General features: G+C 38.0%; 1 protein-coding gene across 14 annotated transcripts in view; it reads right to left on the bottom strand.

Annotated features, from left to right (window-relative positions):
- Positions 1-27,259, bottom strand: part of trpm3 (transient receptor potential cation channel, subfamily M, member 3) — a 149,936-nt gene that overhangs the window by 42,983 nt on the left and 79,694 nt on the right. For all 14 annotated transcript variants that reach the window (XM_058375620.1, XM_058375617.1, XM_058375628.1 and 11 more), the window contains exons 2-6: positions 13,301-13,380; positions 11,683-11,884; positions 11,296-11,509; positions 10,509-10,633; positions 8,762-8,933 (exon numbers count right to left, since the gene is read on the bottom strand). In XM_058375620.1, the coding sequence (XP_058231603.1) occupies positions 8,762-8,933; positions 10,509-10,633; positions 11,296-11,509; positions 11,683-11,884; positions 13,301-13,380 (793 nt within the window). The remainder of the gene's footprint in view (positions 1-8,761; positions 8,934-10,508; positions 10,634-11,295; positions 11,510-11,682; positions 11,885-13,300; positions 13,381-27,259) is intronic.

Here is a 27,259-nt window from a genome sequence, read left to right as displayed (position 1 = left end):
AAAGCGGCTCTATTTATAGCCTTCGTGCTCTTCAAAGCCCTGTCATTACACTACTCAACTGGTGGGAAAAAAAAAAAAAAGGCTGAAAAATTTTCATCTCAATCTTTCTTTCTTTTTAGCCCCTAGGAGGACCACCTTGTTTAGTCACATGTGGATTTCATTTAAACCTGCAAGGCTTTTGAGCTGGAATTTCCTGCAGGAGAAATAAACACATATTCATGTATTGATGTACTTATGAGGACTTGAAATCAGAACATCATTCCGAGGACCTACACTCCTTTAATAGGAACACATGTACAGCTGATCATTCCTGCAGGTGTTCAATCAGTAAACCATGTGGCAGCAGTAAAATATATAAAAACAGGTCAAGACCCTCAGTTAATGTTCACACTGATCATATGTTATCAGTGAGTTTGATCGTAGCATGATGGCTTGTTTTGACTATTTTTCCAAAATTGCTAATCAACATCTTGTGAGCAGGTGGGTGGGAAAGCCTTGTTAATGAGATGAGACCGGTTTAAACTGACAGGAATAACCACTCTTTACACCCGTGGTGAACAGAAAAGCATCTCAGAATGAGCAACATGCTGAATCTTGTGGTACAAAAGATGAAGATCAAATCAGATTCTGCTCCTATCAGGCAAATTCGAGCCTACAGTGGGCACAGATGCACCCAAACTGGACCCAGTAAACAACTGACCAGCAGAGGTTTTTCCAGTCTTAATCTGTTAAGCTAAGTTTCATTCCCCTATCTGTACATACTACTAATCCACTGCTATCTTGGTCTCTTTGAATTTGATCTGTGCAGTGTAGCCTACAGTATAAACTGTTTTCTTTCTTTAAAACAATTAGTCTAATTACACCATTACCTTATCTTCATTTAGCGGCGTTTCCATGGTTACATTCCATCCTGGCTAGTTGAGGCTGGTTGTGAGTAAATGCGTGACGTGATTTACATTTAGTAATGTCTCAGTTTTTTTTTTTTTTTTTTAAATGGTGATTTGCTATTCTGTAGCTTTGGTATGTGGATTAAACCACCAGTGACAAAACAACAAAAAAATTTTTTTTAAACAATTCAATTAAATAGCAATATTTTAAAAAGTGATGGTTACAGGTATCTAACAAAGCACAACACTTGGGGTTTTTTTTCCAAGGTGTTAAGCTGGTGCTGCGACACTAGGAGAGCAGGAGAAAATGAGACTGTGTGAAAATGAGGTCCAGGAGTTTCTAATTTTACACTTCAGAGAGAGAGAGAGAGAGAGAGAGAGAGAGAGAGAATGAGTTAAAACCTGTTCTTGTATTTGCTTTACTGTCTCCTGTATTCATAAAATATTAAATAATTTGTAATAATTTATGTAATTAATGGCTGAAGTGGCTACAAACAGCACATAAAATATATGTAAAATCACATGATTTTATTCACATGATTTAATAATTGATGGAAAACAAATGTGTTCTAAGACATGACAGATCTCCAGTCCCATTCTGGATATTTAATGTTACCACTATAAAGTTTTAGGGTTTTTTTTTATATATCATCATAATATATTTTATGTCACAATATTTATAACATCAGAATCATATTCCTCTTCTCCCATGACAATTAATCTTAACATTTTTTGATTAATTAAACCACGTTAGGTAACAAATACACACAGGGTATAGTCCAAGTACAAGCATTCGAATTCAGAATCCCAAAAAATCAGAAAAGGTTATGTTAGGAAATTTCCTGAGCTTCCTTCTATGACAGGAACTTGAATGAAAGATTTAAGGTTTGCTAACATGAGGGCAGGATAACACACACCATTTTAGCTGTGTGATTTGAACTTTCAAAATGTGTTCCATTATCCAAAATGAAAGTGTGAAAAAAATTTGAGAGAAGTGAGAAATTAGTTGCAAAAAAAAAAAAAAAAAAACCAGTGTAGTGAAGTGAAGTGCCTAGCAACCAAAGTGATCTGATACCAAATTACCCTCTTCAACTGTGAGCAGAAGTCTTATAGGAAAATTGTCTTGGCGTGCTGCTAGAGCTAATAATCCATTTACTGCAGAAAGGCAAAGCAAAAGAGACTGTAAGGATCATAAAGCACAGTGTGACAAGCAAAAGGCACCCAGAGAACGTCGCATTAGCAATTCATTTCAAGTTTGTGTGAAAGGGATTGTGGATAATCCCTTTGTATAAAAGGATTGTAATTTATCATGCTGTAACGTTGGGAAAACAATTTATTTATGAAACCTTGTTTTGAGCTTGTTATCGATCTACCTGGAGTGGACGTTCAATAGGCCACTTACAGTAATAAATTGGCAACCTTAAAGTGTCAGCCTTCACATAACTGAAGGACAAGAAAAGTTAGCATAATCCTTCAAGTGAACTTCATTACAACTCACTTTTTCATTGTCAGTAGTGTCACTGTAAGAAAACATGCCAGGTGCTGTACAAAAGATAGAATCTACTCTATCATGTCTTCCTCAGAAGCTCCTCACTGCTTCTCTTAAATCCTAAATCTTCAACTGGGGAAGCATTTCAATTTTCAGTCTGTATGTGGGTGTAAAATTCTTTATTTACATTAGTCTTGGAAACTCATCAAGCATAAACCTTTATTTTGTCCTTAATACTTTAGGTCTTATATAGACGTTTAGACCAAAATCTCATCAAGAAAATATAAAATCCTAAGGAGACCTAATCCTAATCCTAATAAGGAGACTGTAACTGAGTGTTTTATTAAAAAGCAAGGTGAAGTTAAGCTGTTAAGCATATAGTGTTATGGTTTAGGGTTAGGGGTTGGACTCCATTAATATTCATTTTAAGGCATGAATATGTGGTACTGATTAGTCTGATTCGGGCTTTTCCATAGGAAACTGGAGAAAATTCTACTAATCATCATACATTTTCACCTTTATTGATTAATATGGAAGATTATTTTAGATAATATGGTTTTTTTATACGACTGTATGTTGTTGGATTTAAGGGTTCTGTTGTTCAGAGAATGAAAACAAGAAACAGACATTGTGGGATTCATTAAAAACAGATCTAGTGCTCGAAGAGCTCATGTTCAGTCAATTAGCAAACAGCATTACCCTGACAGACAAATGAGCAATATGAGAAATATCGAGCGTGAGCCTAATGGAGGAGAATTATGACCACAATAAACAACAACACTGGAGTATAACTGCAGGATAAAGCCACAAGTCTTATATTATGCTTAGTAGCAACCTGCTTGATGGATTTTCCAAAAACTTAAAAACTGATTCTTCTAAACACAAAATCATACCACTGATAAATCTATTTTAATATCCACAGTAATCACAGAGTTGCACAGTGCAGCACTTTTGCTTGCATTTGCAATACAGAAAATATCATGTGCTACTATAAACCACAAAAAATGAAAAAGTGCAAAACTGTGGAACGTAATGTAATGTTTCACCTTCCTTTCTACACGTTTAACACACACTAAATTAAAGACTCACTCTAGCCAACATGTTATATTCTGTATGTACTGTACTGTATGTACTCTGGCAGGTGAAACCCTGTCTGCAATCAAGACACCCTGAATAACAGGAACAGTCAGTTTTTAATGTGGTAATGTTTATAATCACAGTCTGTCAAAACACATACTGCTGTGCCAAGACTCAGTTTCAATAAACCAGCAAATAAGTAGGATGACTGAGGATGTCCTCTGAGAGATAGAGGTGATTTTTCTTTGCTACACTGCATAGAGAGTATCGATCGGTCACACAGAGGATCTCTATTGCAGCAACCCTTTTGTCATATCTTTACTCTAATTAGAATGATTTGTACTGTAATCCCACAGGTTCTGCTTTTTGGAACATTGGTTCCTCCCAAGAACTAATCTAAAGGAATTATCCTCTCCACTGTGACCTCAAGGTTCTCTGGTTTCCTCGCACCTTGTGAAATCATACTAGTAGGTGATTTAGTTCATGCAAATTGCCCCTAGGTATAAGTATGTGTGCTTGTTGGCTTGTGTTGAACTGGCATCCTATCCAGGGTGTATTCCTGCTTGGTGCTGCAGGTGAAGGAACGATTGCTCTGTGCCAACAACTGAATAAGTACATTGAGAGGTAAATAATCCCTAATCACTCCGATCTATATATCGCGTTCTTTCTTTGTCTATGTTTTAATGGAACATGAGGATGAAGAAAGAGGGAGGCTGAGAGGGATGCTCTGATCATTTGCATTTATAAATTAGAACCATGTGTGTGACAGAGAGAGAGAGAGAGAGAGAGAGAGAGAGAGAGAGAGAGAGAGAGAGAGAGAGAGAGAGAGAGAGAGTACCCAGAAGGCTATCCCCATATGGTACAGTGGGAATTACGCCAATATGCCACAACCCACTGAGGAGACGTTCAAAGGAGGCGGCAGGAAATGATATCCAGAAATAGTCCACTAAAGCCAAGGGAGCAACAGATGCCACCATCACACAGAGCCCTTAAGCAGGTTTTAGGCTAGCAAGACTGGAACCCTGATGGCACGACAACCAGAGAATTGGTTCTTTCAGTGAACAAGGTTTTGGCATGTATATTGGAAAGAACATGAAAACACCTAACAAATGTGTTAACTACTGAAATAAAAAGCAGGTCTTGCTAGTGGATCCAATTTGTTTTTTAATTAATACAATCTGGAGCTGTCCATGGTGCTGAAATGAGCCGGATGGCAAAGTGCATTCCTTGGGTCAAAAACGGGCCGAGGTTTTGTTCAACTTAGATTTATGGCATTGCTACTAGACCGAGCAAAGATCTTGGAATAAAATAGTTTTATTCCTTTACATTCTTATACACGGAGATTCACGTAAGTGCGTAAGTGAGTTGAGCTCCACTGTATTGTAACACAACTTAATGATAAATTGAATACTTAAATCTGATTTATTATGCAAATATACTTCTGACTGATGAAGAAAATTACATCTTTTATCCATTCTAATGTCATTTCCAAAGGTTCCATTTTCAATGTCAAATCTGTCACAACAAAACGCCTAGCTCGTACTCAAGAAGTCTCTCAAAAAAGGAAACAAAGAAAATGTGGCAAAAAAAATGAACAGTAAATTAGTTGTTACTTATTACTTTGAGCAAGACTATATGAAGTGATTTACTGCTATGTGTATCATTACCTTATTGATAGGGAGTGGAGTGGAGTGTGCTGACACCAGTGTAACAGTAAAGGATTATAGAGTTTGGATGTGTACCAGTGCTTTCTTAGTGGTAATGTTGGAAACAGCTACACATATAATGTACAGCTGAGAATTCACCTGTTTCCATATCATCAACCCCCAACCAAATCATATCAATCTCTGATATTAAATGTCTGTTAGTCCCTGATACGGTATGTTGATGGGCAACAATGCCACTTTTAAGAGTGTAATGTATCATATAAGTTGAAATCAAACGTGTCCTATAGACCCTGGAGTTAGCGTTTATTCAACCATCTCTATTCACTTCAGTGATCTCTTTTGCTGTGCTTAGCTGTTTGGAAATCGATACACTTTTATTTCTAAAAGCAAGTTTGCTCCTGGCCTGAGGGAAAACCCAACAATTTAACAACATTTAACATCATATTAATTTGGCCCTCTCAGCATATATTCACATCAAATCTCACATAAAATAAGCCACATACAGTAGCAAAACATATCCTTTGCTCTGTAATATATATTTATCATTAATCCAATCATTATGTTGTGTAATTACATTAAAAGCAGTGTTTTAGGCCAAGCAGAATGTTGAGCCAAAGTAGTGAAAAGAAAATTAGTGGTGATGCCTTATAATTAAAATTGTAATCGGCTGCTCAAATTAAACCGTTGAGACCCTTAGGGATGAGTCACTCAGCAAAATTAGGACATACAGTGTCCTTCAGAATTATTAACATCCTTCATAAAATCGAGCAAAAGTGATTTGCAGAAATTACACACAATAATTAAAACGTTCTGCGTTTATCATATGAGAATTTATCTATCTATCTAGAAAGTCTTTCTGGTTAGAAATGATAATAATTCTTTTCTTAAAAATGTGGCAAAATTATTGGCACCCCTAAGGATTATTTTTAACTCTATTTTTGCTCTCAGTCTCAAAGAACTGTTGCTTTTAACTGTGTTCTGTTTACATAGTATTAATATGAACACATATTCATAAATTCCCTTTCAACTGAAAACATTTCATGGAGAAGAACATTCTAAAGAAAAGCTAAAAGAAATAGTTGTTGACCTGCACAAATCAGGTAATTAATATAAGAATACATAAGCAATTAGAAATACTATTACAATTAAGACATTGAAAGTCATATGTCTGAAAGAGCAGCTATTTTGTAATTTTGGATGCATGAGCACACGGTGAGGAAGAGGAGAAGGAGGAGGATGAAGAATGTAAACAATTTTAAAATGCCACAGTTCAGGTAATTCTTGTGGTTGTCAGGATTTTAAATCAACTATAAAACTGCCAATACTGGAAGGCACTTTACAAGAGGAAACAGTACATTTTCATAATGCCTTTGTTTTCATAGCATTCATACAGAATAAACAGTACCTGCATGGGGTGATGTAGATCTCTTCTGTTGAACTCATTCATTTATTTGAATAATAAATAAACCAGGCTGTATGCATAAGCACTGAGATGAATATTTAGATCAGCATGTGGTTCAGCTCACTGCACAAAATTAGCTTCAGCAAACTTTCCATCTGGGGAAACTTATGTCTGAATGTATAGATGTGAAAAATGAACCTCCTGAATGCCTGCGAGGAATGATTTTTCTTTATTTTTTCAAATCTTAGCATCATGGTCCATATTTTAGATCCCCTTGTGTGCAGTGTGCTGATTGCTGAGTGGATGTAGACGCTGGTGATGACAATTGGACGTCCCTTTGCCTTCCCAGCCCCCTCTATAATCCCAGGCATAGGATGACAAAGGGAAGTCCACAAGTCACATAAGTTTGGGGAGGGCATAAGGGGTCAAATACTGCCTCAATTCCTAATGACCACTTCTAATGGATCAGAGAGACATCAGACATCAGTGCCATTCCTAATTAACTGTATGAGCTGTGGTGTGGCTGTTAGTTGCAGTCAGGGTGAATGGATAAAGGAGGACAAAGATGATTTCCATACACGACGAGAATTGAATACTAATGGATTGAATACACTGACCTGAACCGACAATCTAATCCTTCAAGCTCTCTAACATCCAGTTGAATAGAACATAATGCCCAAAAGCCCACAAACACTAGCTCTCATTAAATAGATAATGGCTTAAGACCCACAACAGCCACTTCTAGTGAACATCCATGGCTCAATGACATCTGTCCACCCAAACCAAACCAGTTCCTCAATGCCACAGCAAACTGAACATTTCACGCCATATAAACACCACATGACCTCACATCCAAACTAAACACCCAAAGCCTAATTCCCCTACAACATCCACCAGAATGAAATACACATCATAACAGCCACCTATAATGAATATCCATGACCTAAAGCCAATCATTATCTGATCCTTATGAACATCTAAGACCTGAATCATCTCAATACTCACCCAATTTAAGCAAAAAAGACCTTTAACATCCACATGAACTGACTACACAAGGCCTACAACAACAAGCCAAAATAAAACATAATGTATCATAATGCAGATACTAATCCACCAATTAAACATATACAGCTTAAAAAGACTCCTGTAACAACCATATGAAATCTTAAAGCCCCATAACACCAAGCCATACTAAATATACAAAGCCTAAAGCAGCATAATGTACAACATTCGAAACCTAGCTGTCCTGAATTTAGCCCTCTAACATCCACCTGATCTCCTACAACCTCTTTACAACACTCCAAACCTACGATAACATATAACCTATTTCAAGCATGACAGCTGAAAAATAATTTTTCTATATTTTCCACCACCGTCTTTGTGTATCCGAAGGTGCTTTCACACCTTTTAATCCATCTGCAGAGTCTGAATCAGAGTGAAATGATACTCTTGATTGGTGTGTTCTTTGACTTGGTGTCATACTGTGCATAATTAAATGAACTCATAACAAAAGAATAGGGGTAAGGGTTTGTAGACTTGAAAATCTACTCATAATTCATTTATAAATCAGAAATACAGCGACAGAAAAACAGTTGGAAAATAGAGCCAGAAGTAAATAAATTATTAAAATAATCGTTTTCTCATTTGTTGATCATCAGAACATCTAGAACCCAGCATGTGTGCAGTGCTACAGCTCAGTTCATGGTTGGATTGTTGTGGTCCACACGAGAGTGATAATATTCTCAGCTTCCCATAGAGAAAACCCACCAGGATTAAGTGGAACTAAATAATGCAAATGTGGAAGGTGAGTGTTATTGGATTGTAAATACTGTAAATCTCCATCATGTGTCACAGATATCTGCAACTTCTTCACTGACATCTCTGTAAAATGATATAATAAAAATTGGGTCAGCTCATCTCAGATATTCTATGTATTCATATCTCACTCTTTCATTTAGTCGCTACTGATTTACAGGTATAACAGGCGCCATGACTTGAAGCCACTATATACGATGTCTTGTTGCAACTTTATCCATCACAACAGCTGATACAATGTCCTTGATTTCAACTCAAAAGCTGAAAGTGCATCGAGGAATCTCAAACCTCAAAGGACAGAGCAATTAAAAATGCCCTGTCCCGAAAGAGATAATCCAACATGAGTCCTTGGAGTGCGTAATCACTTTTTTCCCAGCATGCCATTTGTCTGACTGTACTAGAAACTAGCAGGTTGGAGACTCACGTGTGTTGATCTTCTGCAGAGAGATGTGTTTCTCCAGCTGGCGGCGAAGCTTAACCTCGGCACCGTACTTGCCCGTGGTGCCGTTGTCAGCTAGGATGAAGTGCGAGTGCAGGCTGTTCAGGACAGTCAGCTTACTCAGAGGATTCGACATGGTCTGGTATGGCCGCACCACCTGAAGCACACACAGAGAAGAGGCTGTTAGCTTTTGGGTGATTAAATGTACTGTCTAATCATTTCTCATCTAGAACCTACACGTAAAGAATAAAAGTTTAGTAGGTTATAAGTTATTAACGGTTCTCTATAACAGGGTACAAATAGAAGTTGAAGAGTCTAATGGGTTTTAATTATTAGTGATAGTGAAAGAGGGTGTCAGATGGAAACCGAGGGTCCTAACTGAGTGGTTATTATTATGAGCAATAATTATTATGAGTAGTGGTTAGACGTGCTGGCTGATGGTTTTTAATGCTGGGAAAAGATGTTTTGTCGTGTTAAATGTGCATTCGCTTTATTAGCAAATACACCAGTCATCATCATCGTCCATAGTTTGGGTCAAAGCTCAGGCAAGGCAAATTAAAACATGGACAGTGTGTTATCAAAGCTGAGACACAAAGTCAAAGATCTGACACAAGCATGGAACTTGGGGTTAACAATGCTAGATTAGTCTTTGCAGAAATACAAGACAAAAATGGGGCATAAATAGACAAACTAATCAAGGAATAATCAATGAATAGGTGAACACAATAAGCTAACAAACCAGTGACTCTTGTCACCTTAAGGGCTAAAATAAGAAACAAAGGCACATGGAGAACATGGAAGCAGTTCTTGCCAAGCTGGGACTGAATACATGATGAGAGGTTAAATTTATCTCATATTGAGTGGTACTTACAGCTGTTTTGAGTGATTAAAGGTGCTGTTAAATGGGTAATGATGGACGAAACATGATGGTTATGAGTGATTAAAGGTGGTTTGAAGAGTTAGAAGTGATGGTTAAAGGTGCTGTCTGTTTTATTATAAGAGATTAAAGGTTTCGAGTGCTTGACTCATAGAAAGCATATCAAAACCCTAAAACCAAACATCGCATGAAAGCAGTGCTCATCTACACTTCTTCTTATTATTATTATGAATTTTAAGTGGTGAATTAAATTGGTATACATGATTAAAGGTGCACAGTATATTTTATACTATACTTTCACACCATCTGTTTTACCCAGTGTTATAACTTAACAGTGTTTGATAATTAATGCTCATAAAAACACAATGATATAATAACATAATATCATACAAGTTTGTCCACAGTGCCAGATGTTCTGATATTTCTGCATAGGTCAAAACTAGAGTCTTTTCCTGTCTATGACTTCAGAGTGACACTGACAGAGAGAAAGAAAAGGGAAGAGAAAAAATATTTATGGTAATTTTCTTGCCGACTCTTTTTCTTCAGTTTCTCTTTTTAACAGCATGACAGCCGACCCCAGGAAAAGAATCTGAACTGTGAGCGAGCGAGAGAATAAGTTATGAAGAGAGTTAGCAGAAGTGGGCATTAATAAATAACAGATAAGTGTGTGTTTCTTCTCCGAGCCTGTGTGACCAAGATAGCTCATAGCAGTTTGTGTGAATTATTCAACACATTTTTGTCATTCCTAAGTAGAATAGTAGAAGTGGTTGAAACGGGGTATGTCAGTAGTTTCTGGATGCAACCGAAAACAATATGATGTATGTTGTCAAGTATTAGGGTTGCGTGATCACATACGTCTTTGCCCACAAGATCCTCCTGGTTTTCCACTATGCCCCAGGGGGCAATGCCGATGGTGCAGATTTTCCCCCTGGATTTGGAGGCGTGGTCTTTCAGAGCATCACCTACATGTCTGATAACCCCTGCAGGTTAAAACCATAAGGAAAAAAGGCATTAAGTTTCCATTATACATTACAAAACTTTTCCAAACATCCTTTGTTGCAGAACAAAAAAGCCCATGGTGTGGAAACAGACCTGATTCAGCAACTCCTACCTGTGTAGATTCAAGCCGAAAGAAGTCTAGATCATGCAGCGTGTTCATCAGTGTGTTTTAGTGTTGTGTGGGTTAAAGGGTTAAAAGTTAGGGTTAGGCTTTGTAAAGAAGTTGGATCAGATCCAGCACCAGCCCCTGGTTCTATCTTGGATTTTCATGCACAATGTATCCTGTTTACAGCTCAAAACAAGCGTAAATAGCTTGATCCATCCGGCCCTCGGACTGTTCTTGATAACAAAATGGATTTGACATGGATTCTGACAGCAATTCTCTAAAAATTCTCTAAAAAGCCTAAATTAAATTCTTCTATGACATTCAGCCACCTCCACCTCTCAGGTGTTATAATTAAATTTCACTCAGAGCTGTTTGGCAGTCCCTCAGCTTGCTTCTCTCAGCATACCAATAACGACGGATATAATCAAAGTATAGAATGTGTTAGGGAATTTCCCCAGGAGAAATCTTAGAGATTTTAAAAAGAAGTAATCTGTACAGTATAGACAGCAAACACAGGGAGTGAGGTAGTGAACGCACCAGTGTTGACTCCGCCGGTGAAGATCCAGGCTCCGGTAGTCATGGCGGCTTTGATCAAGCCCTTACCGAACACCTGCTTGAGTTTGGGCTGCAGCTCAAAGTTCTGCAAACCCCCGTGTACAGAGATGAGCAGTTTGGGAAGCTCCAGCTGCCACTCTTTAGTCATGAGGTGCAGCAGCAGGTCAGCTTTGGTGTCATATGACACCCGCACGTACTGACCAATCACAAAGCACAAACAAAAAAGAAAATTATTATTATTATTATTATTGTTGCTTTCTGGGTTCTGCTTCAGTTTACATTGTTAATGACGCAATAAAATATTGTAAAGGAGAGGTTGATCACTACAAGAACAGGTGTATGAGTGTGTATGTGTGTGAGATCAGGTACCATGGCTTTGTTGGAGTGGCCTCCTCCCTGGAACTCGATGGTGCCGAATGCGTCGGTGGGACTCAGCTGTGTGTGTTTGCTGATGGACCATTTTTCAGGCAGGCTGTCACTCTTCAGCGCACGCTCCGATCTGTCATTCTGATTGGAGGAAATGCTGGGGGGCAGGCCCACGTGCTGGCCAATGAGACGGCCACAACAGCACCTGGCCAGGTAAAAAATAAAAAATGCGGACACTACTACTTCCTAGAAGAAAAAATGTGCTCGGGCCCACATATCTGTCTGTTGTATTATGTGTATACAATTTTTATAACTGATAAATTCTTGTTAGCAGACTTTAGTCTTCATCATTTATTCCACAATCGTTGCCTGAGAATCGTTCATGACACTGGCAAACGTTCTCTCATTTCCTTTCATCCATCTTCTGGAAGTGATTTGTCCTGATTAGGGTTTTAATGGATCCATAGCCTTCCCTGAATCTATTCACACAATCATTGGGGAAATTTATCTTAGCCAATCCACCTATCGACATATTTTTGGGAGACTTAAGAACCATGAGAGAGAAAAAACATACTAAACTCCACACAGACTCTAACCTGAGCTCAGAACCGAACTGGAACCACTATTCAATACACCACAATGTCTGGCTTATTTCTGTAGGAGCGTTCATTCATTTGGACAGACTGCCTATTAAAAAGCTCCACCTGACCTGTCTGTACTCCTCTTCACCAATTCTTTTTAGTTTCCCCAATAAGCAGACATAGTTATTACTGAGAGTTTTTAAAGTAAGAACATTTTGCGACCTTCGTATTATGAATGTTTTCAAATTCAATATCATGGTGAAGTCTTTTCAAGTCCTTAATTAGGACCTAACTGCAGTCGACTGGAGAGACCTTTATATTGAGACATCAGAGGTTTCGTTCTCCCATATCACAGCTATATATATATATATATATAAACATGCTAGGCTCTGTTAGCAGGCAAATTATATTGCTTCTTCTGACTGAACATCGCAGGGATAATAAAACAACTAGAGTAACTAGATGTTCCTCATAAGAGTACACAGGACCTCCTGGAAAGAACGTTCTTGCCAAGAACAAACTCACATGGGTACAACAGCAGAGCAGGCTGTTTTTTGGTTTTTCTGTGTGTTTTGCTCACTATTCAACTTAGCAATCCAGAGCCTTCTTGCAAGAAGGTTTAACTCATAGCATAATCATAACAATGCATTAAATGAACAAATATTCAGGAGGAAAAATATACCATTTTCAGTGGGTCACATGGTTGAACATTGCTATGAAAATGTGGATTTTGAATTGCTGTCAATTGTGGCAAAGTGAGTGAATAATTAAGAAATAGTATTTGTTTATTATATTGAGTTGTTGGGTGATACATACAACAACCATTGAATATTAAATGAACAGGATATTTACCTTATACTTCATTTAAAAAGCTATATGTGTGGAAAACCTGTGAGATGGAGACATTTTGTTTACATTCCTCTCACAGTAGTGGAATCAAATTTTGGTATCCTGTTGTACCTGAAGGTCACGCTCTTTAAGAATGATTTTGAGCACCACGGCTCTGGAAATAGATAAGGATGTAATATAAGGAGTCTCACCTATGGGGGTCTTTGGCACTGACGATGATGTGCACGCATTCTCTCTTGCTGAAGGCTCGCTCGATCCACGATTTCTGAGCCTGAGGAGACACAGAAAAAAAGAGATTGGGCAACAAGGACACAAAGCGAAAGAAATCTCTATGTGATAAAACTTATACTTGTGCTTCCTTTCGTACACCAGAGTGTCAACTTGTAAAGCTTTTAAGAGCCCAGAAACGTCAAAATCCAATCCAAAAACATGCCCTGAGCGCGGTCACGAAAACAAACACATGGCGGTGAACACCACAAAACAAAACCACCAAGGATTTCAAAAACCCGACAAATCCACCTCCATAAAACCCCAAACTGCTCACAGTGTTTGAACAATTCAGTGCTTATAAAAACTTGCTTTCTGTTTTAGCTTGTACAGGGAAACCCTGGTTCGATGAATCAGCAGAATCAGCGTCGACCCGCATTCACGCCACCGTGAACACACACAAAGTCGATCCTGAAGTGAACGAGATGCTTTGTGACAGAGTCGGTGGGAGAAGCAGTGGCAGCGTTCATGCGCTGTGACAGGGAGATATGTTAACACAACAGGAATGCTGGCTTTCCTCTGAGAAGTAAGAAAAAAAAAACCATGAAAAGGAAGCAAAACAAAAAAGAAGGTGGAAAAAAAAAGGATCGCTTTAAGATAGACCTAGAGAAAGAGAAGGTTATCGAGCTGTAAATAGAAATAGATTTTCCTGTCACTGGCACTAAGCAGCAAGAGAATCTGACCCATGACAGGCTGAGTGAGCAGAGAAGATAAGGAGTTACCACAATTTGAACGTTTTAAGCAAAACTGCGATGTTTGATACTTTTACACTGAATCTTGTAGATTCAAATAAAGAGAGCTTAAAGAGAGTCTCAACGTTTACATCATATTATTAAATGTCCAAATAAACCTACCGAGTGTGCCGTGATACCAGACTATATCCTGAGCTACAACGTGACTGGGCTTCAAGACTGAAGACATTTTTCTAGGTAACGGTCTTTTCATGTGGGAAAATCTACAAAAAGATCTTTTTTTTTCTTATCTAATGTCACCCTGTAGCTAGACTCTGGGCTGATCAGCTGCTTTCAGCTAAATAAATAAATTCTATAAATCCATGTGACTGAACTTCCAAATCCAGCCACTCATGCTGAATACTAAAGTCATCTGGACAACCTCTCAGCTGTGTTCAGCTGTATGTATAAACACCTTCATAATGTATACATACAGAATGTACCGTTTGGTCAATTATATTAAATAGAAATATATATATTAAAGTAAATAAAATTGGTTCTGTGCGACGAGGTCAAGTCATGATCGTGTCTGTGGTCTTTAGGAAAATAAGATAATGAAGAAACATGATGCTCAGATTTAGATTGGATAATCAACAAAAGTTTTTGATAGTGGAACCAGACTTTTGAACGTCACTACATGAAAGAAATTTCTAGTAAACATGATCCAGTAGGCAAGCAGAATAGAAATCAGTACTTCACTGCGTTCTCTGGCTTTAAGCCTTAAGGCATTTCAGTGCAAGAGTTTAATCAGTGGAACAGAGAAAGTTCAGTGTTAATGCATATAGAAACTGCTGAAACTGGCTTGATTTTAATATGTTCTTAATATAAACTGACTCAAGTCTTGTATTTATCTTGTACTTTTTTTGATGACTGATAAAAGATAAAAATATAGTAAATGCAAAAAAAAAACCTAATAAAAGTTAAAGTACCTGTATGGATTCTCGATCTGTATAAGAAAGCGTCCATCATCGGGTGTGTTCTTGGTGTAGATGCTGTCATACTGACAGTCTCTCTCTCTCTCTCTCTCTCTCTCTCTCTCTCTCTCTCTCACTCTCTGTCTCTCTTTCTCTCTCTCTCTCTTTCTCTCTGTCTCTCTGTTTTTGTCTTTCTGTCTCTCTGCCTGTCTCTCTCTCTGTATCTCTCTCTCTCATGCTCTCTCTTTCTGTGTGTGTGTGTGTGTCTCTCTCTTGCTATTTCTCTCTCTCTCTCTCTCTCGCTCTGTCGCACTCACTCTGTCTGTTTCAGTCTATAGCTCTTTCTCTTTCTTCCTCTCACTCTTTCTCTCTCTCTATTTTTCTCTCTCTCACCCAACTGTGTTACAATTTCAGTAGAAATCACACACACACACACACACACACACACACCGAGTGAGAGGTTGATGCTATCTGAGAACTTTACACTCCCCTCACACACTCGCCCTGATTCTATAAATTCTATTCTATTCTATAAATGGAGGACTATAATAGCGTTACATGATGGTTGCACAATGGTCTTCATCTGCCACACACAAACACACACACACACACATGCACACACACACATGCACTACCTGTGGGGGGATAAATGCCAGCTGTAATTTATGTGTTCTTTTTCATTGCACAACCTTTGGAACCAAGCAGGAAATGTTTCTTCTTTTTTGTTCTGCTTTTCTGCTCATCGGTCCAATACCAAAAATTTCTTCTGGTTGGATTTTAGTATCTGCTCAAGGACAAATGTTGCTGATGGATGTCGGTGGGGTGGGGTGGAGCCTGAGGGTTATGGAGGTGTGGTTAGTAGGACCAGTGATACTGTATCTCATAGCAAAGCATGCAATAATTAAACACACCAGTTTCCAGATCTTTCTTTTTTTTTTGTTTGTTTGATTGAAATGAGCAAATGAGTGTAAAGTAATCTCACTAATCTCAGCTGACTAATCCCACTTAAATGATGCATAAGTGCATTTTCTTTACAATATACATCCACATTATTATTATTATTACTTACTTGGCTAAATTAAACAGCTGCGATTTCTCTAACTGCTTTACTGCTTCATTTTCTCATAGACACTTGTCTGGGACGATGACCCAACAGTGGACACCAGAGACACAGACATGGGGAGAATGTGTGAAACTCAACCCAAGCTCAGGATCGAGTTCGTCTCTCTGGTGGACCTGTGGCAAGAATTCCAGGGTCTACTATATGTGCTGGTTATTTTCTACAGAAAGACACAGACATGGAGCCGGTGTCTAGGACAGTGTGGTGATTTTTCTGTTCAAACACACAACTAAACCTGGTAATTATATGAGAAATCACGTATCAGGGGAATAAGCCAACTGGACTGGACTGGATTGGAATTCTCTGCCTTTTGCTTACTGATCTGAGTTTATATATATAATCGAAGGATTTTCTCATTCCCTTGCTTAAGTGTAAACTTAAAAAGTTAATCTTACAGTAAAATCTCTAATCCCCAAGATGTCTAAAAGCACCAGGAATCTTGGAAAAACTGGAACGATTGGAGAGTGTGCACTTTCTGTACTGGCAAAATGAAGCCCTGGAGTTATTTAGTGACTTCCACAGAGTTTCTACTTCTGCTTTTATTTCTTTCTCCTTAATTAGCTCAGTTAGTGAAGTATCGACTGAAGCAGCAGTAAAACTGCACCTTATTAAAGTTGTGCGTTGGCGGCCGCACGGTCCGGAGAGCAGCGTTAGCGGGGAAAATTAAAGGGAGGCATTGAAATATATACTTTCTATATGTTTTAGAAAACAGTTATTTTTAGTTAGTATGTTTTTTGTTTTATTAAAGACATTACAGATTACAGAAGCTCCACATAAACACGTGTGATCGATGATACGGTGAAGTTTCTAGAAAAAGGTTTTGAATCCATAGAAGGAGTCTCCAGTGTCAGTGCTTTGTAACTATCCCAGTGCTGATTCGATCCTTAAAGCCTGCAAGGATTCTTCAAACAAACTATTCAAACAGGAATCCGATCAGGTCAACATGATGAGGGACATGTCGATGAAGTTAGAGTCAAACGCAGGGATTTAGCATCGATGAAACACAGAGGAAGATTGATCCTCATTTGAGAAACGAGCAGACTAATGACGACTCTGTGGACGCGCTGATATGAAGCTCAGCGGCTGAAAAATGGACCTGCCGATATGAACAGATCAGCCGTGCTGCAGGTTTAATGTCCCGCGGCACAATCCCAATCACATTAATCGATTTATTTTCTCACTCCGCTAGCATTAGTGTGGTTGCTGGAGCTGCAAACAGCATGGTGTTATTGCACTACAGTGATAGACAGCATCCTGTTATCTCCCTCTCTCCATCCCATTCTCTCTCTCTCTCTCTCTCTCTCTCTCTCTCTCTCTTAGATAATGCCACTATCTTATCTTTCTGGCCCATTCTCTCCAGTCCCTCCTCATTCATCTCTCTTTCTTAATCAACTGCTCTAATAATCGTACATTATCTCCTCCTAACGAGAAGCGTTAGATACATTCAGCTCAGATATTTTCCTTTCCTTTTCTCCACCGACACTCTTTCTTTCAATATCTCTCCTACTCATGAACCCCGTCACCTTCTAGTAGCAGAATTTTAAAATGTGGGAGGATGAAAATGCCGTGCCCTCAAACATCCCCTTGATGCAAACCAAAGCCGAAAAAATCGGTGCATGTTTAACCTGAAGATGTTTTTAAGAAAAATGCTTACAAATAAATAAATAAATAAATAAATAAATAAATAAATAAATAAATAAATAAATAAATACCCAGGAATATATATGGAAACTGGTAAAATAAATAAATAAATAAATAAATAAATAAATAAATAAATAATCTGAAAATATATATTATTAAATTAAATACAAATAAATAAATAAATAAATACAAAAAGTTTACACAACCCCACTAAAATATCAGGTTATAAAAATGAAAATTAAAATAATAAATCAAATCTTCCTTTTTTCACCATCAATGTAATAACCAGAATTCAAGCGGAAAACAAACAGAAATGTTACCCCCTTTTTTTGTCTGGGATGCCAGTGTATACAACTCTCTCAGTGCTCACACTTTTCCTGTCTATCCAGCTGACAAACTCATTCTTTCCTTTCACTTGAGCTCACACCTTCTGACACGATTCTCTCTCTCTCTTCCTCTCTCTCTCTCTTCCCCTCTCTCTCTCTCTCTCTCTCTCTCTCTATTATTAACCCAGCTGCACGCTGCCAGCTCCACTGTTTTGAGCTCAGAGTGCTGGCATTCCTTCATTTAAAGCAGATTAGAGCAGTACTTTTCCGCCTGCTAATTAAAACACATGCTGATTAGTTAAACACTGTTTTTGCAGGAACGTTGGAGGTCGAGCTCTTTGACGCCATCAGAGAACAGCCATGAACCGCAACCCACTTGAAAGCCTTTTCAAGAGAAACGGAGAAAAGCGTTTTACATTTACACCGCCAAGATTTTCTTTTTCTTTTTTTAAATTTTGGTTTTGCTCAAAAATGAACAAACAGGATTCAGAGCAGTTACAGCACTGTAGTGTGGTGGGTTTTTCTGGTAGCCACAAAGTGTGCGAAATGAATTTCACCTTAAAAAACATGGATATGTTGTGATTTCATCAGTGCCATGATTCAAGCAAGTTGTCTGGAGATCCATGGGATCACTGTGGATGCTGCTGTTTAGTGTAGAAATCATGACGATGGCTTTAGACTGCAATTGATACGATGTTTTGTTTCATCAGTGAACAGTTCTTGACATAACTTCAACAAGACCGTCTTCACGTTAGGGCTAGAATGAATTTCCTGGTTACACAATTGCACTATAAATAAGAATTATTATTATTTACAATCACGCTATCTGGAGTCAGGTATATATTGTGTTATATTGCGTATATTGTGTAATGTCCATGTTGTGAAGTCTAACACAAGCATAACACATTCAAAGAAAGGCGCTCTTTGCCCTTTTCCACATACCTGAGCTCAAAGATGCATATGATTGGCTAGTGTTGTTGTGATTGACAGCAGTGATTTTTTTTTTTTGCTTGCTTTGATAGATAGTTGCGGCGTTGTTGAGACCTCTACACAATACGGCACACAAATATATAGAAATATATATTTAATAGCATCATAACATGTGCAGCTTTTGTTAAACTTACAGTACGTTCTCTCTCAGCACTCATGCACTGACAGAATAATATGATTAATGATGAAACTATTCAAGCAGATAGATTTGTACTTCCTAAGAAGTGCTGCCCTCATCGTAAATCATCTATATATCTGCCATTGTGACAGTGTCTGTTGTGAAAAGGTTTGTATAAGAATGAGCTTTCACCCCATGTGGAGACAGAATAAGAAGCTGCAGTATGTGAGCGTGAGAAAGACTTTTCCTTTCTGAGCATTTTTTTCTTTTTCTTGCCCAGGTCAAAACGACACGGTCCATTTCCATGTCAGCTGGCTTCTTCTAAAACTTAAAATGGAGCCTCCGACACGTTCATCATGCACGTCTGCGCCTGTCTAATGGGCTTCGCTTCACTTGCACATCAGGAAAGCCTTCAGCAGGAGTGAGTAACTTCACCTTAAGGATATTTTAAGTAGTTAGGAAGTTTAAGAGATGATTTAGTCACCGGAAAGCTTTCGTTAAACATCAGGGGTGACGCAACGTCTCCAAGAAGCTCATTTACTGCCATTTTACATGCTGGACGTGACTGTGATGATTGGAGTGCACACACACACACACACACACACATATACGCACACACATACACACACACACGCACACAAAGCAAACTCATTTACACACCATCTGTCTGCTCAGTATATGATGAATATGATGTACTGTATGTATAACATTGGCATATTAAACCTTAGAATTAATTAAATACACAAACATGTTTGACATTCATGTGCACATGTATCTGATTAGACACACACACACACACTGCTCCTGAATTTCTGCCATTCGGTCTCACTGAGGCTTAACAGATTTCTGTGTGTGTGTGTGTGTGTGTGTGTGTGTGTGTGCGCGCGCTTGGATGTACAAGCACCTGTGACCATATGCACATTCCGCTGCTCTGTTAGAGATTTTTCCTGCTTGTGAACTGCATCATGGGAATAAATACACACTTCATCCATGTTCCCTGACACGACATGAATATTTATCACCATGAATATTTATAGCATGTAGCTACAGCAGCCTTTCTGGAAATGAAATCGGGAATACATTAAAGATTCAGCGAAGCAGAAGTTACTGTTTCCAGCCCAAAGGTTCGCATTACATCTGACACTGGAGACTCCTTTCATAAATGATGAATAAACATCTCCTTACAGAAATCAACTGCATGGCTGGTATTAAAAATTTATCATATAGTGGAACCCTTGGCATATAAATTAAATTTGTTCTGGAGGCGAAAATTCGTATTGCGTAACAAATTTTCCCATAAGAAGTAATGTAAATGCAGATAATCCGTTCCATACACCCAGAAATATTAGTAATATTACCAATACGAAGCTTATGGAAACTGTATGGCTACTTACAAAGAACTGACCCAAGCCAAGCATTCCATGTCAAGGCTCCTCACAGGAAGTCGTGCCACCAAGCTTGGGCTAGAACAGACCACCCATGCAACTAATCTGTCGCCCGAAAAATCACCTAGCTTTTGAACATATGCCGAAGACAACGTTGGTATTGTGGGTTGACTCTTCAGAAACAGCTTTAGCTGACTGAAATAAAATGTAAAAAATTCGGAAACTAGCTTCAGTTGGCTTTGCTTGGATTTGACGCAAACAAGTTTTGAATGACTCCTGGACAAACGCACAATTTAGCCAACATTCGATTTGGTTCGTTCACATGCCAAAAATGCTTCATATACCGATTTCAATTTCAATTCTTAAGGCTAAAATTCATAAGGGAGGGCATTTGTATGCCGAGGTTCCAGTGTACATATGATGTCTTATAGCTAAAGTCATAAAACACTTGAGCATGTCTCATAATTATATCCCAAATTTCCGAAAAGTATAAAATCATAAGACATAAAAATGTCACTGCTAAAAAAAACACAAGACTTAGCTAGCTATTACACATTCAGCTAGAAAAAATTCTCTCTGCTCTGCTAAATGTGATTTAACTCATTTGTTTGTGCATGGGTCCGATTCAAACAAAATCAATTTCAAAGGTATGAGGAAAGATAAGTTTAGAAGAAAAACAAAAAAGCTAATCCAAACTGATGAAGTTATACATGATCTTAACACAACACAGTTTTTATTCATTTCTAGACATTCAAATGCCATTCAAATTAATGATTTTTTTTATTCCTTCAGACATTGTTTTGAGATAACAAACATTGTTTTTTTTTAATTAACAAACTGGATGGTTAGCCTTGAAGATTTTGTTAAAAGATTAAGCACCTCCTCCATTAAAACAGTAATAAGGAACAGTAAGATAACAGCCATTAATGAATCTTTTAGCAAAAGGTTATTTCTGGAATAAGACGACTGTGTGGTGTGGAGTGGAGCTGATGCAGAGGCAGAGCGATATGTTGTCACGATGGCAGATTTGTAAGAATATGCATGAATCATGTTGTGGGAAAATATATGAAGGTTAGGGTTAGGGGCAAGGTTAGCGTTTATACTTCTTCTTATGACTTATTCATAGAAAATCGAACAAAATCTGCTACATCGTGCTCGTTTGCTCCACAATAGATGTCGGCATTAATTCAAAACGTATTTCTTAAAAATATATAATATATAATGCAAAATCTGCCTGAAGTAATATACAGTATTTATTAGAAAATGTCTTCACCATTTACAAGTTCTGTCAATTTAAAAGCTTTTATAATGTGGGTGTGTGTGGGGTTTTTTTTTGTTTTTTTTGTAAAGCTTGGTTTAAATACATATTTGCAAAAAGCATACATTGTCTGCAGTATTTACAACAATGAATATTAGAGCAGTTCACACCTGGTCACAAGGCAGCAGGATGCTAATTTGGTTGCCATTCGATTTCCCATTCAGCTCATAAATCAAAATAGAATTGCCTGGGACATTTGAAATTCTGCCAATTCCTGAGTGAAAAAACAAAAACTAAAAAAAAAAACAGAAAACAAAAGCAAAATCCCCAGAGGCAGAGTAGGATTAGCATGGCATTAAATAATGACCAGGACATGGTCTGGATGCAAAATAATAACATAAACAGAAAAAAAAATAAAGTGATGAGTTAAACAAAACACCAGCAAAAAAATAAAAAATAAATAAAAAAAAGTCAGTGACTGGCAGTGCAGTGATTTCGTAGACTGGCATTTTGTTATAATAAAAAAATCATTACTGGTCTGGGTATACAGTATATAAACTCATATACATGCAATTGTTTCGGTCCTGACAGCATTGATTCAGTACCTGCAGCATTTGATTCAGTACTACATTTTATTCAGTACTTACTGCATTCCATTCAGTACCTACAGCATTTGATTCATTACATACATCATTCGATTCAGTATTGCATTTGATGTAGTACTTGCTGCATTGAATTCAGTATCTGCATCATTTAATTCAGTGCTGCATTTGATTCAGTACTTACTGCATTCGATTCAGTACCTATAGCATTTGATTCAGTACCTACAGCATTTGATTCAGTACCTACAGCATTCGATTCAGTACCTACTGCATTTGATTCAGTACCTAAAGCATTCAATTCAGTACTGCATTTGATTCAGTACTTACTGCACACAATTCCATATCTACTGCATTCAATTCAGTACCTATAGCAGTTCTCTTCAGTACCTACTGCATTAGATTCAGTACCTACAGCATTCAATTCAGTACCAACAGCATTTGATTCAGTACTTACAGCATTCAATTCATTATCTACTGCATTTGATTCAGTACCTACTGTATACAATTCAGTATCTACTGCATACAATTCAGTACCTACAGCATTCGATTCATTACTTACTGTACACAATTCAGTACCTACTACCATACAATTCAATACCTGCAGAACTTGATTTAATACCTACTGCATTTGAATCAGTACCTACATCATTCAATTCACTAACAACAGCATTCGATTCAGTACCTACAGCACTTGATTTAGTACTTAATGCATTCAATTCAGTACCTACAGTTCAATTCAGTACCTACAGCATTCAATTCAGTATCTACTGCATTCAATTCAATATCTACTGCATACGATTCAGTACCTGCTGCATACTATTCAGTACCTACTGCCATTCAATTCATTACCTACTGCATCTGATTCAATAACTTCAGCACTTGATTTAGTACCTACAGCACTGGATTTAGTAGTTAACTCATTTGATTCAGTACCTACAGCATTCAATTCAATACTTACAACATTCAATCCAGTAATTGCAGCATGCGATTCAGTATCTACTGCATTCGATTCAATGTCTACTGCATTCGATTCAATGTCTACTGCATACGATTCAGCACCTACTGAATACTATTCAGTACTTACTGTATTCAATTCATTACCCACTACATATGATTCAATAACTACAGCACTTGGTGCACTTACTGCATTCAATTCAGTACCTACAGCACTTGATTTAGTTCTTAACGCATTTGATTCAGTACCTACAGCATTCAGTTCAGTACTTACAACATTCATTTCAGTAACTGCAGCATGCGATTCAGTACTGTATCTACAGCATTCGATTCAGTACTTAATACATACCATTGTAGGTACTGAATGCTATGCAGTAAGTACTGAATCGAATGCCTTAGGTACTGAATCATAGTACTTAAGGCATTTGATTCAGTGCCTACAGCATTCGATACAGTACTTACAACATTCAGTTGCAGCATGCGATTCAGTAGCTATTACAAAAAAGGTTTTTTTCTTATATACAACTTGTTAACGTTTTGCTCAGATGTTGTTGAACAGCTACAGTTTAACCACAAGGAACAACAGTTAATACCTAAAGCATTTAGACTTAAACAGAGCTGACTTCAGCTATTTTTGATTCTGACAGCTCTTCCACATGAGTCTGGTTGCCTTAAGGCGATGTAGTGCAGTGTGCATTAGTTCTATACTGCAGACTCTCAGAGGAAGCAGTAGACTACTCAGGTATTTCTGACCTACTGTTCAACAAATACTGAGATTTCACACACTGCTCTTACTTTATAGTAGGATATTAGGAGTATTCGCATGCAGCAGTGTGTTATTTTGTCTCATGTGAAATGTTGCCAATTATTCCATGTACCATTATATTGTCATTATATTTGAGGCACATGGATGCTCTGTGTCTCAAATATTACATCATATCACAAAAACAAGAAACCATGAGCATTCTGATCTACAGTTCAGTATGTGTTTGTGTGTGTGAGTGAATGTGTTTTGAGGATTCACTCTATGTATGATGTGCAGTTTTGCCGAACCTTTCTCTTTTCTTTAGTCTTACTCAACTCTAGTGGGTAAATAAAAACCAGAAGTAACTGTATTTCTGAAAGCGAGATCCAGTTTCCTATTATCATCAGTGAGTTGTGGAGTAAACAGAAGCCCCTTTGCCCACAAACATGTGGTAAGACAACTCTGGGTCAGTTTCTTCATATATCAGAAGCTAATTCTATCTGCCTGTGCCACAAAGTGAGAGAGAGAGAGAGAGAGAGAGAAAGAGAGAGAGAGAGAGAGAGAATATGACAAGTTTCCCGGGGTTGTGATTATTGCAGCATTTCTCATAAATGATAAGCATTAAAGATGATGAAAGCAGTCAGAAACATTCTCAGCCTCCAACTGTGGAACAAAACCCTAATCTTTCAGCAGAAACAACATTAGTTCAGCGTAGCAGAGGCCTGCAGGCGAATCGTAATGTACAACATTATTCATCAGCACTGGAAAGCCGCACCGGGTTTCGTTCTGATTTGGTTCAGGCTCATATCTGTTTACACCCTTGTATGAAATCGTAGCGGGGCATCAAAATACGGTTTTAAAATCAGAACATTAGCATTGTTCATTAAAGCGGGTATTCAGGCAGAAATGAAAAAAATTTTGAGGATACAGTGTATTTCCCCCGGATCCCAAATTAACAGAGAACGGAGACATGTTTCCTATCTAAAGTTAGCTGGGAGCAGGATCTGCATTAGAGTGAGCCTCATTCTCAATTAAGGAAGGAAATAAGCACTATTTACTGTCCATTACTCTCTAAGATTTGCACTTTGAGAACATGTTATGAAGCCTCATGATGATTTTAATATATGGCCTCCACTCTCAAATCCAGCGCAAGCTAAAGTATGAAGTTCTAAACAAAGCTGTCCATATTTTAGTCACAGAAGCACAAAGACAACAGCTTTAAAGGTTCTTATTCTATTCAACAACAAACATATCACTAAAAACCAAATCCTGGTTAATGCTAGTGGAATTAAACAAGCTACGTAAAAGTGGTGATTCTTTGGAGGTGTAATATACAATTCTGAATTCAAACCTTTGATTACATCTGTGCCATGGATAGAATAAAATTTTATTAAGAATTCCCCTAATTCAAGGAATGTTACAAACAATGTTTAACTACATCTGAGATTCTTCTTTAGTGAAGACACATCTGGTCATTTCAACCTCTTTCTCTCCCTCACATACTTATTTACTCTCTCTCTCTCTCTCTCTCTCTCTTTCACATTAGTAACACACACCTCAAACTCTCTCTTTCTCACTCCCACCTTTCTTTTCTATGTGATTCAGTAGTAGTGTGTCAGAAGGCAAAGGCTGTGAAATTGCCTCTTGTGCTGCCAGTGTGACTCTGTTCCCTCGAATAAAACAGATATAATAAAAGGACCAATGCAACTGATACCCTCTACCCTCTCTTCTCCTCCTCCTCTCTCCTCTTCTCACTCATCCATTCATTTTATTTCCCTCGATTGTCTTGTCCTCCTCCCAACGGGTTTCTTCGCTTGTCACTCATCCATTCGACCCCTTTCGATCCCCCCTGCTGAATGTTACACTTCAGGTACAGAATAAAAGGACAGTCCAGTGTGGCTGGAGAGCTTTACAGCAGCCTGAGTGTGGCCTAAACACAAAATCAACATTATTCATATCTATATTAGGAGGGAAAAAAACAGCCAAGTAAGAAATTATGCTGCAAGACAAACCAATAGGTCTCTGTCATAGTCCTCCAGCTTCTGTATATAACCTACTGCATGGTTCCCCAACCATTTCATCTTCTGACCTGTCAAAATTTTGAATATCAGAATATTTTTTCTTGTTTAATATAGTGAACTGTATTCCTGGAAGTGAATAAATTATAGCAAACTAAGCAAGATATAGATTTCTCATTTTCAGTCTTGTTGAGCCACTGTAGATCAGGAGGGAACGTACAGTATCAGTCTTGCTAAAAGCAAGCAAAAAAAACAAACAAACAAACAAATAAATCAGTCCAATCACACACACCCTAAACTCTATTGCTTGGTTTCTCAGCCATATTACACTTGGACTAAGTGTAATGTCTGTATATTGTCCTTCACCTGATTCACCCTATTATATGGTTTCTCAGCATTGTCTCATGTTTAGAACAAACATCTAAGGACTTCCCCCTCCTAAACCCCCTATCCCAGTCTTGACCCAAACACTTGTATGGTATTTCTTGTCCTATATCTCGACTCAAATACTTCCAAAGCTTTTCTCCTTCTTTAGCCTGCACTCATCCCAATCTTGGCCCAAACAGTTCTAATGTCTTTCTCAGACCTATTTCAGTCTCAGCTCAGACTCTTCCTGTTGCATGGATGCTCTGTTCCAGTCCTATCAGCACACTGTAGATGTGAAAAGATCCATGGCCCAACAAGAAAAGATCTGAAAGACCAAGAAAAGCAACTGTGATGCTATATATCCCTATAATAAGTATCTGTATTTGGATTAAACATGAAGTGGGCATGGCCTAAACCGGTGTTGCATTCCACAGCATTGCTATTCTGAGACAAACCAATAGTGTAACTAAAAACGTTTCCAGAAGCACCTGCATGTGATTGATTTTGGAATTAAAACTTCCAATCCAAGAAAGCAGGTCTCCATTGCCCAAGGGTCATAATCAATAAACTCAATATTGGCAGAAATCCTAATTCTCTTCTTTCTTTTATCTCTAGCCATTCCTCATCCTACAGATCTATAACAGTCCTCTTTCCCCTTTCCCAAATCTCATTCTTTTAACCTGTCTGATAAGGCTCGTTGAGAGTAATCACACTT

Source organism: Hemibagrus wyckioides, linkage group LG22 (genome assembly GCF_019097595.1).
Source record: "Hemibagrus wyckioides isolate EC202008001 linkage group LG22, SWU_Hwy_1.0, whole genome shotgun sequence".
Lineage (NCBI taxonomy): Eukaryota > Metazoa > Chordata > Actinopteri > Siluriformes > Bagridae > Hemibagrus > Hemibagrus wyckioides.
Note: the sequence above shows the minus strand (reverse complement) of the source record. Positions and strands in the feature narration are given on the sequence as shown.